This window comes from Poeciliopsis prolifica, unplaced genomic scaffold (assembly GCF_027474105.1).
Source record: "Poeciliopsis prolifica strain line A6 unplaced genomic scaffold, Auburn_PproV2 SCAFFOLD013, whole genome shotgun sequence".
Lineage (NCBI taxonomy): Eukaryota > Metazoa > Chordata > Actinopteri > Cyprinodontiformes > Poeciliidae > Poeciliopsis > Poeciliopsis prolifica.
Window position 1 is genome coordinate 9,336,062 of NW_026562388.1, and position 15,323 is coordinate 9,351,384.

The 15,323-nt window shown below is 37.4% G+C and overlaps 1 protein-coding gene across 2 annotated transcripts in view; it reads left to right on the forward strand.

The window, feature by feature from the left end:
* Nucleotides 1-15,323, forward strand: part of arhgef10 (Rho guanine nucleotide exchange factor (GEF) 10) — a 45,481-nt gene that overhangs the window by 6,112 nt on the left and 24,046 nt on the right. Inside the window, exons 2-18 of one of the 2 annotated variants that reach the window (XM_055038403.1) lie at nucleotides 635-744; nucleotides 4,397-4,777; nucleotides 5,909-6,250; nucleotides 7,881-7,917; nucleotides 8,084-8,172; nucleotides 8,436-8,492; nucleotides 8,841-9,028; nucleotides 10,018-10,134; nucleotides 10,983-11,094; nucleotides 11,177-11,286; nucleotides 11,373-11,450; nucleotides 11,535-11,714; nucleotides 12,159-12,275; nucleotides 12,516-12,608; nucleotides 12,979-13,149; nucleotides 13,930-14,075; nucleotides 14,339-14,523. In XM_055038403.1, the coding sequence (XP_054894378.1) occupies nucleotides 708-744; nucleotides 4,397-4,777; nucleotides 5,909-6,250; nucleotides 7,881-7,917; nucleotides 8,084-8,172; nucleotides 8,436-8,492; nucleotides 8,841-9,028; nucleotides 10,018-10,134; nucleotides 10,983-11,094; nucleotides 11,177-11,286; nucleotides 11,373-11,450; nucleotides 11,535-11,714; nucleotides 12,159-12,275; nucleotides 12,516-12,608; nucleotides 12,979-13,149; nucleotides 13,930-14,075; nucleotides 14,339-14,523 (2,440 nt within the window). In that variant the 5' untranslated portion in view covers nucleotides 635-707. The remainder of the gene's footprint in view (nucleotides 1-634; nucleotides 745-4,396; nucleotides 4,778-5,908; nucleotides 6,251-7,880; nucleotides 7,918-8,083; nucleotides 8,173-8,435; nucleotides 8,493-8,840; nucleotides 9,029-10,017; nucleotides 10,135-10,982; nucleotides 11,095-11,176; nucleotides 11,287-11,372; nucleotides 11,451-11,534; nucleotides 11,715-12,158; nucleotides 12,276-12,515; nucleotides 12,609-12,978; nucleotides 13,150-13,929; nucleotides 14,076-14,338; nucleotides 14,524-15,323) is intronic. The other variant, XM_055038404.1, reaches the window with a different exon arrangement.

The following is a 15,323-nucleotide window of genomic DNA, read 5'->3' on the forward strand; positions in this document are numbered from 1 at the left end:
AGTGAGCCATGCAGAGAACAAAAAGGCTGAAGATTTCCAGTTATTCATAGACAAAACAATCTTTGAGTCTCAGAATGACTTGTCGTTCTTGTCCCACATACTCTTAAGTAGATTTATCTTAGAAATAGACTGACTGTGAACCTGTGTTGTGTCTTGTTTTATGGGAATTTTGTGGGGGTATAATATGGGCTATACAAACTACAACAACGGCTGCTTCATGCTATAATATATTATAATTTTGACATGTCTTTGTGGGTATATTAGGCATGTGGACAAATCAAGAAATGGCATAGCCTTTTTTCTGTTCCATCAGAAAGACATTAACAGAAACTATCCTGGAGATGCACATCGGCAGAGGAAGCTTTTCTTGCACAAGAGTGCTGTTGGCATTTACACCGGTCTAAATTTGTGGTTCAGATGAACTCATTGTGTGACTGTTTTTTTTGGTAAAGATTTTGGAGTCAAGTTTGTTTTAAAGTTGTCCTGGGGAGTTATGTTTTACAGTTCTGGTTATTATTTGTTGTATTTTATCATCTAAGCAATCATCCAAGAATTAATGAGTTTTTCCTGTGACAAATTCATTTCTCCTCAGCCACAAAGCTTGCATTCTGTAACATTTGACCTTTTTGTTTAGGAATGTCTGCTGACATAGTTAAAGACCAGCTTTCTGGTGTTTGTGGAGCTTGTCCAGGAGAAGAGAATCAACCATGGACCTGGATGAGTTTCCTCCCCCACCTCCTGAAAGTAAAGTCAACACACACGTACAACATCTACATGGGGCAGGTTGTGAATCATTACAGGGGAATGGCAGCAGCAAAGACCAGTTAGCTCAGTTGGTTATAGTGTGGTGCTAACAACGCCAAGGTCACTGTATGGGCCGAATGTTTTGAATACCATCTTGACAGGCAGATTAGCTCACGTTTACACGATGACTAAAAATGCTCTTACTTAGTGTGAGTAATTATCCTCCTTCTTTACCCTGTGCAGCTAAAAGAAAACAGATATGCTGTCACCTGCTTCCAGTTGGTGTTCTTAGTCTGAGACAGTCAATCATTGAAGAATTAATTATTCTCAGTACAAATTAAAATAAAAGTATGTCATAATTTCTAGCATTTTAATCTTATGATTTTATTGGTTTTTTTTTTTTTTCGTTTTGTTTTTTTTTTTTTTCTTTTTTTTTGTAACCAAATTTTCAGCTGGGACATAAATTGCTGATTAATTTGGACTAAAACTTTTAAATCGACTGATATTTGGTATCTAGTTAACACTCGTTCCAGTACAAATTAATTGAATCAAGTCTAATTGAGAGTTGATTTCCAGTTGAAATTAATGATACGAGGAAGTAGCAACAATTATTTATTTTTCAGGCTAAATCAATGTAGTTTTAAAAACTACACTAAGTTGTCTTGTTTTTAATTAATTGTGTTTGGACTGAGACAACATTGAACAAATCCACACATTTTTTTACATTTGTTGTTGAATTCTGATGAAAATTCTAAACCTTGACACCATTGCAAATGAAATATTGTGTTTCTTCAAGAGACATTACGGTGTTAGTCCTGTAGGATTATAGGCTAGCAGCTGTAGATCCTGGCATTGACAGTTATTTTTTGGAGGGTTGGTGAAGCTGGACAATATGAGTAAACAACAGATTTCTCTCTATCGCTGTGAAGTGTGTGGGCAGAAGTACGAAAGGCATAAGGAGGCTAAAATGTGCTGAATACCAGACAATGTGTCTCAGTCAGTACAAGGCTGAATACTGCTGCAGAAGCACACAAGCATAGATGCACACACACTCTCTCTCTCTCTCAGTCTCTTTTTCTCTCTTGCACACATACATTCTCTGGGGATGGAGACAGAAAAATGCTTCGTCTCCAGCTGGCCAGTCACTTGCTTTGTTGCCAGGGGAATGCAGGAACGGGTCGTAACCCGGTGACTCATTTCAACAGATCATTATATAGCACAGTGGATATAAGTACTGAGAACAGAATTCATGCTGCTGGTATGAATTGACAATGGAAACCTCTTCAAGGCATTTACATGCATGGTTCAGTTATTTCTGTTTAGCAAAGAGGGAAAAAAAAAATCTAAAAACGTCTCAAGTCATAATGCATGTTTGTGCTGTTTCTTGTATATACATAATACTACAAGATCAACATCCTGCATAACCTGAAATTAAGCTGCGTGCCATTCCATCCGTACAGTCACCCATCAATCATCTCTTTCACAAATAAGGGGCTTTTCTACCTCCAATACACAAAGCCTGAAGGATCTTGTGCTTTTTCAGGAAGGAAAGTACTGACTGTTCAAAATTACAACATGTTATGCAATGAATCTTTAATTTAGCTTAAAATAATTAATTGGTCATGTCTGTCTTAGTATCTGAAGAGACTGTTCCCTGATACACAGGATGAAAATCTGTTATTTAGCCAACCCCTTCAACTGCTTCATAAATTACTTGAAACAGATCAGATACAGAGGTGTACAGAGAAATACAAGATGCTGTAAAACACTAGATCATTTCATTGTCCTTGGCTGCTGTTTTGTCACTCAAATCCAAATATCATGTCCTGTCACAAAGGCAACTAAATGGAGAAGGTACCTGAAAGGTTTGATTTTTGTTTTTAAATGTAAATACTTTAAAACACTCTGCAATAAACCTTTTAAAGCCAAACAGTTTTTTTTCTTAGTCCTTCTAGAGGTCTGAATGTCCAGAAGGAAGTCAGGCACACTGTTGGAAGTTGGAGTATCAATATTGAGCCCATTGCCTCGTTTCAGCCTAGTGGAGAGTTATCTGTGCTTTATCACTGCAATCCACACAGCTCATTATTCACACATTTGGAAAACAACTGATAACATCTCTGTTTCCAGGTTTCCACCATGCCCCTTTTTTCTTTATTGTACCGTAGTAGGTAGATATGGGGTCACAATGCTGACCTGAAACATTAGTCACAGTATTTTCTCACATACACATGGAGAGGCAGAACAGCTACCTGTCAGAGCTTGAGGGAGTGGTGTTTGTGATTTAGAGCTTTCAGGACCTTCAAAGTTGTGGTGTTTTTTTTTTTTTTGACGCTTGAGGTTTATTTTTTGTTAAGATTCATTAGATAACTCCACTTGCAGATAGATGCAAGACACAACAGGTGGATCTATGAAAGCGTAAATAGTAATTCATTTTGTATAGAGAGCAACCTTTGTCTTTAAATATTTACAATCTCCATAGATTAGCTACCTATATAGGAAGTAACATTGCATAGTTAAAATGCCAAAATCCAGTCTAACATTCTCCCAACTGTGGAATTTAAGCACACCCATTCAGGCGACACGACACTGAACATGACACCACATGAACTGGGAATGCTCTGTTTACTTTGGGGACACAGTCAGGATATTGGCTATGGGGTTGATAAGACTGTAGCCTGAAGCTTAATAAAGTCAAGCTGGTCGAATGATGAATGTGCTTCCAGGAATCTGGTATCTGTCAGCAGCAAAGTGGAAGACAAAATTATCTGAAGTAACTAAGACAAAGAAATGGTATTTATAAACTCCATTCATCTTCTTCCTTGATATATTTTTTCTATCACAACACCAATTTCATGTTGATTTTATGAAAGGTGAGCAGATGAGTCTGGTTTGAAGACAAGCTTGTGCTTTCCTCATCCGTTCGCAGCCTGTGTAATGCTTTACTAACATCACACGTGCTTAGTATTGCATAAGAAATAATGTGAACACTCAGACTGCACAGCTCACTAAGGGGAGTAACCGCTTTCTTTTACTTCTGGCCCAAATGTGGAGTGGAAACTAGAATGATATTTGATGTTTCCTTCCTGTCTCCTGCCAAGCCAGTACTTTCTGAGAGCTGCAGTAACTGAATTTTGTTGTTTTAGCATATACTTGATATAATAAGAAACGCAGCTGATGCTTTACAAACTCAAAAGAAAACATTTTCAGTTTCCAATAAAATCCAGATAAGTTCAGGTTGGTCATACTGCATTAAGCGGCCATTTATACAGCTGGTGGTTACAGCTGTATAAATGGAATACTTTTGTATTAGAAATAGATTAAGATTCCAGAGCTTTTGGATATGTACTATTTGAAAATACCTTATTAAGATATTCACTTTTTATAACCTTCCAACAGAAATTCAGTATAAAAATCCTGAACTATTTCTTTAATCAAAGATCTGCATTGGACATAAGGCCACACAACCTAAAAATGAAGGGTTCTATGTATTTTTTGAAATTTTTTTTTACTTTCTCATGGTGGTGTCATATCAGTATTTAGTTTTTTGGATAAGTTTCAGAAATGCAGAGATTAATTGAAATAGATGACTGAAGAAATAGGCAGAACATTCCTTTATTTTCTCTCTCCATCATGTATGCTCTCCTACATACAGTGCTAGCAGACAGTGTACCATTTGATGATGAAGATGAAGGAGAACCTTTCGACTTTGACAGTGGCAATGACATCCCTGAGGTGCCTCCAGCACCTCTCAGCCTCCCCAGTGAGGATCCCAGCCAGACAGACTCTGTGACTGGTCATCCTGAGGGTTCTCACAGCATCTTGGGCCCTCCAGCACAGTTCTGCGACTCGGCACCAACATCACAAGACGCTGCTGTTTCCATAAGCAAACCCTCCTCCGCAGGCAGTGAAACAACAGAAACTGAAGAGACATCTGTTGCTGAGGGAACTAATGACAGAGAAGAGGATTTACCACCACTACCGTCTCCACCTCCTCCTGTTGGTTATGGCATACAGACAGATCCCAGAAGCACAGGTTTGTAACCCAGAGTGTTTACATTTCACTTTTCTTTATACTGGGAGTATCAACTTTGAGTTCAACCTTCTGTCTTTTGAGTGTCTGTCTTTACCATATTTGTACTCTGAAAACTGTTAGTTGTAAATGCCACTTTAAGTACAGTTTTCTTCTTCTTTTTTTTTCGGTTTTTTGGCAGTGATCTTAAATTCCCCAAATTCTTTTGGTATTCTCTGTTTACAGTCTCCAGCCCTACAGCTCTGGCTAAAGTTAGTACTTAAAGAAAGGCTGTCCATCTCTTTCATGGAATGTCATTAAAAATCATTACAGCCTATTTTCATAAATGCATGCAGAAATATCTTCACTGTGCTATGTTCTAGGTTGTTTATGTGAAGGGATCTAATCACACCCATATAATTTGTTTTTTGATGTTTTTATTTTATTTTTTGTAAGCAGAAAATCATCATAGCTAGAACAGCTTGAAAATACCAATCTCGGTGTAATCTATTTAATTTTCACTGAGTAGCTTGATTTAACCTTTAAAAATATGATAATTTATTGCATAAAACTTTTTATTCTATTGTTGAATCTTCATTGCAACTCATGACGGATAAATTCCATTTCTAAGGTTTCTTTGCCACCAAACTAATGTTGAACTTAATAATCAAAATCAGGCAGGACATGGATTGCCACTGCAGTCTTGGAGCTAATCACAGAGTGCTGCCAGTAGTGTGATGGAGCATGAAAGTTTGTGGACCGTCTTCGAGATGCTCAACAGTTCTGTCCTGAGATGTGATTGCTTCATGATCATGTTATCAGCAAATGTCTTTTTTGTCCCCCCACAGAACAAGGGTTAAGCTGATTATTGAGGTGAACAAACATTTTGCCTGTGAAATCTAGAAGGCTGTGTGGAGAAATTGCATGCTATGACATGGTGCCACGAAGTCATCATCATAAGAAAATAGCAGAGGAAAACCTCTGTTGAAAACCAAAGGCAAAATATTGTGTTCAGAAACATATTGCATATCAGTTTAAGCGTAGTGAAATTTAGTAACCTTATATTTTGATGCGTCTTCCTGTGTCTCTGTCCCATTGGGCGTCATGGTGCCGCTTTGATTGAATGGTAAAGCTGTATTTCTTGTCTTTCTGCAGACACTGAAGTGGAGAGTTCATCTCTGAATGACCCACATGCTCCACAGGGTTTGCCCAGGACTTCCTCTCACAGTAAAGTCAACCCTTACTCTGTGATTGATATCACTCCCATTGAGCTGCAGCAAGAGCAGCAACACGGACCCTCCTCTTCCACTTCCTCACCAAAGGAGTCGAAAGTACGAGAGGAAGAAAGCCAGGATATCCACACCAGCTCATCCAGCATTACTTCAGGATACTCTGTGCCTGTGCCATGTGGCTATGCGACCCCTTCTGGTGTACCGCTCATCACACCTGCCTACACCACACCCGTCATCATTCGACATCTCTCCGTGGATGAAGATGGTAAAGTATAGATTCTAACTAGGGCATGTTTCAAACTGCTTCACTCGATAAGAAAATGTTATGCTATTCTGGAGATATCCACAAAAGCAGACCATTCAGCTTTTTGAATTCAGACACTTACAGTGTATGGGTTTCAGCACACAACACTGTCTCAGTTGCTGACTTTTTTTTCATTCTTGTTTTTCCTAAAGCCTTGCCACAAGGAAGTAAGAGGCTAAATTTAGACCTCCCCACAGATCTGTGCTGGCTGTGAGGATTTTCCGGTTTCCCTAAAATCTGGCAGTCCACGCATGCTCAGAAGCCTAAAGCACCATCATTATCTTCTCAACCTCAGAGTGGGTTGAAATACTCAGTTTTATTCTAGTAAATAACCTCAATGTCTCTGATCCTAAAATTGTTTAACAAGTATGCTTCTTTTTTTTTTTTCTGTCCACACCAAACATGGCTGCATTATGATGTTATTGGAATGTTTTTTTAAGAATATAATGAATAAATCAAGATTATGCTTAAGTGAAATTAAGTAGTTTTACAACATTAAAGTCAAAATTATGGTATGTGGGGAGGAATTAGTGACACCTGGTGGCAGATAATTAGTTTTAAACCTGTTCTGATTAGATCATGCAAATGTTTGCTTAAATCTTTACTATACGTGTCAAAGAAGCATTCGTACTTGTGATTGAATGTGTGGTTTCACTGGGTACAGTGCTTTGCAAAATTATATTTGCCTTTTTCGGGATGGAGAGCCAGAATCTTTGCTGTAGATGGAAAGGTTGTCAACTATCTGCACTTTACATCATAGGATACCTCAGTGGGGGGGATGGAACAAATACTGATGTGTCGATGGTGGCAAATACTCAGGCAGTGTGACCGTGACAACAAACTGGTTAATTTAAATAAAGTCCAAAATGACAGACTTCATTGACAAAGACACACATTGAGTCAAGAGTTATTTTTCATATACATAATTATATGGAAGGATTTGATTTTGTAAAATACTTTTAAAAAAACAATTAAATTAATATTGAATATTGAATAAATATTGAATTATTTTTTTTATTTTATTTAATAGAAATTACGTTTAACAACAATCAACAACTAATAAGGCATTAAACGTCTACATCCTGGGGAATTTCTTGACCAGACACAGTTACAAAACATGAATAGTTACTTCTAGACTTCTTGTTATTTTGAGTCTTTCAATTTATTAATTTATTTTCATTTGTAATGCTAAACATAACATAACTGGAGTAATTCATTATTTGAAATGTGTTACATACTATAAAAACATGCTAAATCATTTTTCTTTTTTTTTCTTTTTTTTACCCCAGATTGGCAATTTAAACTAGAGGATACAAACCTTAAAAGTGTGTCACTTGACTTTGTTTTGATTTTAGACTAGATTTATACAAATAATTTTCAAATGTATTTATTTGTGCCTGTCCATTAAAGGACTAATTTCCTGCCAATTGTCTTTTCTACAGCCTACACAGAACAGCCCATTGAAAAGTTTTTGTATGAACTCTTGTGCTGTTCTTAAGTCATACTCTTAGTTTTTCTGTTTAGCAATTTGCAGCTGGTTGTGAAATGTTCTTTAATTTGTTGTGTAACAGTTTTTTCTTTCATCTTTTAGTGACAGTAGTCGGGACCAGCAACACTTCTGCTGACAGGTGAGCCCCAGAACACGCAACCATCTCATGCATGTAGATATCTTTCAAATTTATTTAAGATAGTCATTGTGTAATTGCTTTTTGAAAAAAATTCTGTGATTTGATCACTTACCCAAAAACAAATAAAAAAAGAGTATATATTTCTTAAGTGCACATATTTCTTAAGTGTTTTCAGTGAAGAGTATCCAGCTATTACAGAAGAAGATGCTTTGGCTAAATGGGCATCAGATCCTGCAAACACTGCTTGGATGGAAAGTAAGTGAGATAACTAGTTTGATAAAAATGTTAATTCAACTGTTGTTTACTGTGTTATTACACAATAGCTGCCTTTAAAAAATCCTTTCTTTTTTCCATTTGACACAACTCAGACTTCCTTCCCTTTTCATTTGAGGAAGCGGTCCCTTCTGTGTGCCTTTCTTTTAGATTTTTTTACATTATTACTCAAAGGTGGCCCAAGTTCTCCAGCTGTCTTTTTGTGCCAAACGTTTATTCTTGTTATGTTTTGAAATGTGCTTCAGATCCAGATGAGGTGATCTACGATGATGTCCCCAGAGAAAATTCAGACTCTAACACAGGTTTGAACTTTTCTTTTCAAGTTCAGCATGAAGCTTCCTCTCTTTAACTTTGCAGCAGGCAGTACGACTTCTTTCATTTCGCTAGCTTGCTGTGATTTCTTCAACTGTGATTTTTCTCTTATTGCTGTTCAATGTGACACAATAGCATTCGCAGGTTTTTATATATGAAAGTAGAATTGGCACTTTTTGTGTTTTAGTTTCTATATGCAGCATGTTAAGTTCAAGGTTGATTAATGTGACCTGTTTTTTTTTTTTTTAATCAAAAGGCCAATAGACTATGGTTTGCAATGTGCTGAACAGAAAGTGAAGTTACAGAATGTCCTCAAACTGTTTTTGTCCTCCACACAGATCCAGATGAGATGATCTATGATGATGTGGAGCTCGGCGAGGAGGGCGGCTGCAGCAGCTCCCTCGATAACGGCTGGAGCTCAAGTGAGTTTGAAAGCTACGACGAGGCGAGCGATGGGGAGGGTCGTCCTGAGAATGGCCTGCCCCATGCATTCATGAGAGGAAAGCCACCACAGAGGAAAATGCATGTGAGTATAACAAAGACCTTTTCATTTCCACTATTGCTTCCTGCCAGTAACTAAAACCTCTGTCTGTTTGATAACCAGATTTTTACATATTTGTTCAGTTCTCTCCTAATATAGCCTTTACATGAAGGTTTAGTGGGCACATTTTCATTATTTGTGGAAAAGATTGTCATATGTAATCATTTACATGCAGAAATGGATTCATTAATGGGTTAATGAAATTGATTAATCTCCACTCTGAAAAATGGATGCCTATCCAGTGGGTTCCCTTAATCTTATCTATTCATTTTCACTTACCAAAGAGATTGACTGAAGATTTCTGGAGATGTATGGAGCATAGAGCAGGGCCACACTGCTTCACCCATACCTGTTGCTGCATCCTGCTGGTCAGCTCAAAAAAGACAAATCTGACCATTTGGAAAATCTTTGTAGTTGTTGATCTTCTGTGTTTAAAAAATAATAATAATTCATTACAAAACAAAAGTTGAGTCAAGGAAGATATTGAATTTTTACATAATTTTTTTTTTTGTAGGAATCTAGTATTTTACATTTTGGGTTTAAGCTTTTCTGTAAACATCATGAACCTCTCACATGTATATTCAAGTTTAACTTATAGTTAAAACCTCATGGAGGAGAGAGAAGAATGCATGATGCCTCAGAAATAAGTCGCTGAAGCCCAGTTATTAGAGCAAGTTGTATTCTGGATTTAATAAAAAAAAAAATATATATATATATATATTCTAATCTAAAATACTAACTGAAGTTTAATGAAATCAGGACAAAACAAAAAGTGCACTTCTCAGAAGAGGTGTACTGAAATTTTTAATTTTTTAATTTTATTTTTTCCCATTTTCCATGATACATTTAAACAAATCATATTCATGGAAAAACTAAAGCAAATAAAAAGACCAAATGCTTAAGTTTCCTGATGCGTTGAGCTGCAACCCGACTCTAAAGCCATGACCAGTAATCCTTGCTTTGCTTTTGTTTAGCTCTCTCAAGATCTGACACGCTTGAAAGAACACTATGAGAAAAAGATGAAAGAGCTAATGGCAAGTACAGTGGGAACTGTAGAGCTGCAGCAGTTAAAACAGAAACACGAGCAGAAGGTAAACTAGGCTCACCTCATGTGTCTGTGCTAGATTTAAAAAAAAAAAAAACTAGTCCCAACCCCTTTGACTCTCAGTCTGGCTAACCCCACTGACCTGGTACCTTTATTCTGGTTTGGTGTTTAATATTGTTGGTGGTGGTACTGGTGAAGGGTTAGCATCCAGTCATTTTACATCACCGCCTGCTTCATTGATAAGTCTTGCGATTTCTTTTTGCACCAGAGGTTATAAAGGTTAAGATAGACTGTTTTCTAACATAGATGAGTTTAATTGACAGTGAACTGAGACACCAGCAACACCAACTTTTATTTAGTGTCTTATTCAGCTGAGACCTTCACGTACAGTGCCTTCCAAAAGTACTCATAGATTTTCATTACCAACTCACAAGCCTTGTATTTTTTCCTTCACAATTCACAAATATGTTGTATTTTTTTAACCCTACCAAACAAAATCCTAGTCAAATACACTAGAGCTTGGAATTGTAACTTGGCAAAATAGTAAAAAGTGTAAGAGGAATGAATACTTCAGAAAGGCACAGGAAATTGTGGAATGAGATACTGCAGAACAGGTTTACTGCAGTCAATCTCTTACATCTTACATTTGTTGCTTTGTAATAAAATCCAGACTTTATTTTTTGCTGACGTCTCAGTTGCTGCTATTCTTTGATCCTGTTGTCCCGTAATATTGATCTGTACTCTAACCCTCTTCCATTGTAGCTCAGCCACTTCATAGCTTTAGGTTTAAATAATGTGAACTAAACATCACCTTAGACAGAGCTCTGATGGTTCAAAAAACAAAGTGAGATTTAATGTTGAGTTCTAAGTTATAGCATTTTCCTGTCATCCAAGATGCAAAAGCTGGTGAAGGCAGCTAAGGAAGGGACAAAAGATGGGCTTGAGAAAACTAAAGCTGCGGTGAAGAGGGGACGTTCTTTCATCAAAACAAAGTCATTCTGTCAAGGTATGTGACTACTTTGCAGAGCCACACAGCTCTAACATCCGTTAATAAAATTACATACATACCTCCTGTTTTAATATTTTAGAGAGAAAGTTAGCTTGCTTTGAGGATGAGTCTGAGGTCTTCATCGAGGTGGACTGCTTCAACGTTGAGCCTGTGCTTCCACCAACTCCAGAGGGTCTCGCGCAGCAGCAGGTAAGGATTTTCCATAGGAGTCTTTGAAGCTGTAAAAGTAGGAAACCGTGTTTAAAAACTAATGCTTTTGTATTTGCTATCTGCAGCTTGTGCGACGATGTATACTGGGCTCTATATTAGACAGTGAGAAGAACTATCTCGATGCTCTCAAAAGAATTTTAGAGGTGTGTAAGGACAGCTGGACAAATGTGGTGCCTTTACTTTGAAATGGTGGTTATTACAGGTTATGTATGCACATATTTTTTCAGCAATACGAGAAACCCCTTTCCCAGATTGAGCCAAGGCTGCTCAGTGACAGGAAGCTGAAGATTATCTTTTATCGTGTGCGGGAGATCCTGCAATGCCACTTCCTGTTCCAGATTGCACTGGCAAGCCGTGTGTCTGAGTGGGACAGCTTGGAGATGATCGGGGATGTTTTTGTGGCGTCGGTAAGAATTAATCTGTATATGAAGCACTCATCATAAACATAAATGACAAATCAGTCGAGGTAGTCTTTGCTTTTTTATGAAGATTTTTACACTTTAAGCTCTTCTTTTTAAAATGTAGCTTAATAAAAGCATTTCTAATTGTGCCATTGACAAAAAACTTCAGTCACTCACCTGCTTTTGCAGGCATTTTCATAAAAAAAATCTATATATCAATATACCTGTGGTGTTGGTAACTGGGCGATAAGAAATTTCTTATATAAACACAAGGAGATACATTTTTGGAAACAAGTGTAAAATATTATGTGCATTTTAAAGTAAGATACAACTTAACTTTACATACACATTCTCAGTTTCTTATTTGATTGTCCAATCTGCATCTTTCTGCAACACAAGTTAATACTTAATTTATATACATTCATATTAAATGTTTGTTCCCACATACAGTTTTCTAAATCCATGGTGCTGGATGCCTACAGCGAGTATGTTAACAACTTCAGCACAGCAATGGCAGTTGTAAGGAAGACATGTGCCTCTAAATCAGGCTTCCTGGAGTTCCTCAAGGTTTGAAACCCTGATACTAACCTCGAGTGACAATGGTACTCATATTATGGATGATGATGTCCTATCTTTTTTCTTTTTTTCCCATGTGTTGTGTTTTGTTGTGTTTCATCTATATCAAAGCTTTTTGCAGATATTCTCTCTAACTTGCACAGTATAAAGCAATGTTATTCCAGTTATTTTATACACACTTATATGTAGTTTTCTTATCTGCATTATAATAACAGTTGTGCTTATGTACAGCATCGTCAAGAATCCAGCAGTGACCGCATGACTCTTTATGGCCTGATGATGAAACCCATTCAGAGGTTCCCACAGTTCATTTTACTTCTTCAGGTAATAAGCAGAACAACTGGTTATGCATGCTCTCACCAGCAGAGGGAGTTGGAAACTTTCTAATGAATGCCCTTGTTTTTTTTTGTGGTTCTCACAGAGAGGGAATTGCTCTCTGTGGATATGGTTTTCCTTTTCTTTCAACTTTCCTCTCCTTTGGCCTAGATCTTTTTGCTATTTTTATCTATGTCTTTTCATAAAATTAAAGCCATAGTTTTGCTTTCAATTGTAAAAGTTAATGTGAATACCAGAAAAATCATAACATTATGTGGCATTGAAAATGTCCACATAAAGCTTAAAAATTAATAATTGTTTACCAGAGCTATTGCTGGTAAACACAGTATTAATGCTGTGTTCCTCTCACCCTCATCAGGACATGCTCAAGAACACACCAGTGGGTCATGCGGACCGTCTCCCCCTGCAGATGGCCCTGACTGAGCTGGAGACCTTGGCCGAGAAGCTCAATGAAAAAAAGAGGGAAGCTGATCAACGCTGCGAGATCCGTCACATTGCGAAGGCCATGAATGAACACTACCTTAATAAGGTCTGTATTTGTAGGCTTTGGTAAAGGGCTGTGCTTAAGTCAAACTTCAAATGGATCAGAAAACATTACCATAGTTTTCTCTATCATCTCAAATAGACAGTTTAAATGAAACCCTGTTTAGACTTTGTTTAGCCTTCGAGGTATTTATTTGTTCTCTCTTGCAGTTTGACCGTCATAGATGTCTGGTTATATCACAGACATAGGTATTCTCCTTTTAAATATCATTTCACATCGTTTTTTTTTTTTTGTAAACTTGTCACTGATAATTATAATGACCAATTTTGGATGTTCTTTTCTTGGTGACTGCATCCACATCAGAGTGGTGTTGTCACTGCAACCTAGTAGCATTTAGTATGATGCATTCACTGGCTGAAAAAAGTTTAAAAAATTTTCCATTTCCATCAATGCCGATCAACCTGCAGATTTCCGTAGTGATTCTTTAGTGTTTTGCATCTTATCAGTGCTTTAGATTTTTGCTTTATTTATTGTATTGTGTTAGACATGCGCATATAACCCAAACAATCCCCTTATTGTCATTATTTGTCTGTCTGTTCCAAATACTCTGGTTTCTGTGCTAACTCATGTTTACAGGACATCAAGCGTGGGCCTGTTGACTTTTAGTCCTCGCAAGCTTTAATTACTCTGAATCATAGTTTTTATATACTGTCATCCATAATGAGCACTTTCACAGTGGAGTCACAAGAAACATGTGGAAAACAAGCTTCAAATTCATTCACTGTGAAATCAAGGACGTTTATCATGTCTATCATCACTCTTTAGCTTCTGAGTAACGGTAGCCGCTACCTGATTCGCTCAGACGACATGGTGGAGACTGTTTACAATGAACGTGGTGAAATCATCAAAACGAAAGAGCGACGTCTCTTTCTGCTAAATGATGTCCTGATGTGTGCCACGCCCAATATCCGGTAAGGGAGATCTTAACCTTTTCAATACAAATGTGATTTAATACTGTTTGTAATCTTTGAATATTGGACCATGTGTTCTCCCTGTTGTATACGTTTAACTATGAGTTTCAATTAAAATGTTCAGCTTAATTTTCTCTCCACATTTTCTTGCATGTCGATGTCACTTTCTCACAGTACTGGAGGGGAATTTTCCTTCCTTCCTAAACATGTTTCTTTTTTATCTCCACTTATGACATTGGCCTTTCCTTTTTTAATCTCAACAGATCCCAGGATGGCAGTGGGAGTGGCAGTGGAAATGCTCCACTTGACCAGAAGTTTCTCCTGAAGTGGAGTGTACCTTTAAACTTTGTAGAAGTGCTGGAGTTTGGATCCAGTGAGGAAATGGTTGATAATAGCCGATACCCTGCTCCTCACTCTGGGGAGAAGGTGGTGATCAACGCTAAGCCAAGTATGAAACACAATGTTTCATTGAACTTGTTTTGACCATTAGTCTTCCAATCACCTTCCTTCTATTTTCTGATAATACCTGGTTTAATTTATTAAGATATGCAAAGATTCTTTCTTTTAAGTTATAATTTTTAAACGTCTTCTGTGGTTTTAATCATTTCAATAAGATCATTCAGAAAGTGCAAGAGTAATTGTAGTTTTCTTTGGTTGGATGTAGCATGGAAACATAACACAGTACTGGAATGTCCAACATCTGTTTCTGCACACTGCTCCTCAGCTTTTCTAAAGAATGGTTCTACTACATGGCCGTCAAAACTTGTTTGGAAATATTTCTGATTACAAAAACACAAACAGTGATGCTTTCTAATGAAACAGATTAACTTCTATTGCTTATATTAAGATACCGTGGCTCCGATTCACAGTTAAGTATTTTATGTGGATATTGGAGGTGCCCCTTGTGGGGAAGGTATTGGTTCTGCTGCAGACATCCAGAGTTCAAGTCCCACGCTTGAGACCTTTCCTGTATGTCTACCGCCCTTTTCTCTCAGCCCATTTCCTGTCAGTTGGCTGTGAGTGAAGGTCACTACTGTCACCAATCTTTTTTTTTTTAACCTTTGCTAAATTCAGACTGAGTGTGTGTTTTTTCTCTCTCTCTCAACCTCTTTGGCTGTTTGGTCTGCTAGCTACTGAGTCCAGTGATTTCAGTCTTTCCACTGAGTCTTCCTCTATGGTAAACAGCTGCTCAGCCACTTTAAAAGACCCAGATCAGGGAAAGAGGCATAAAGAGTGTATTATTTGTTT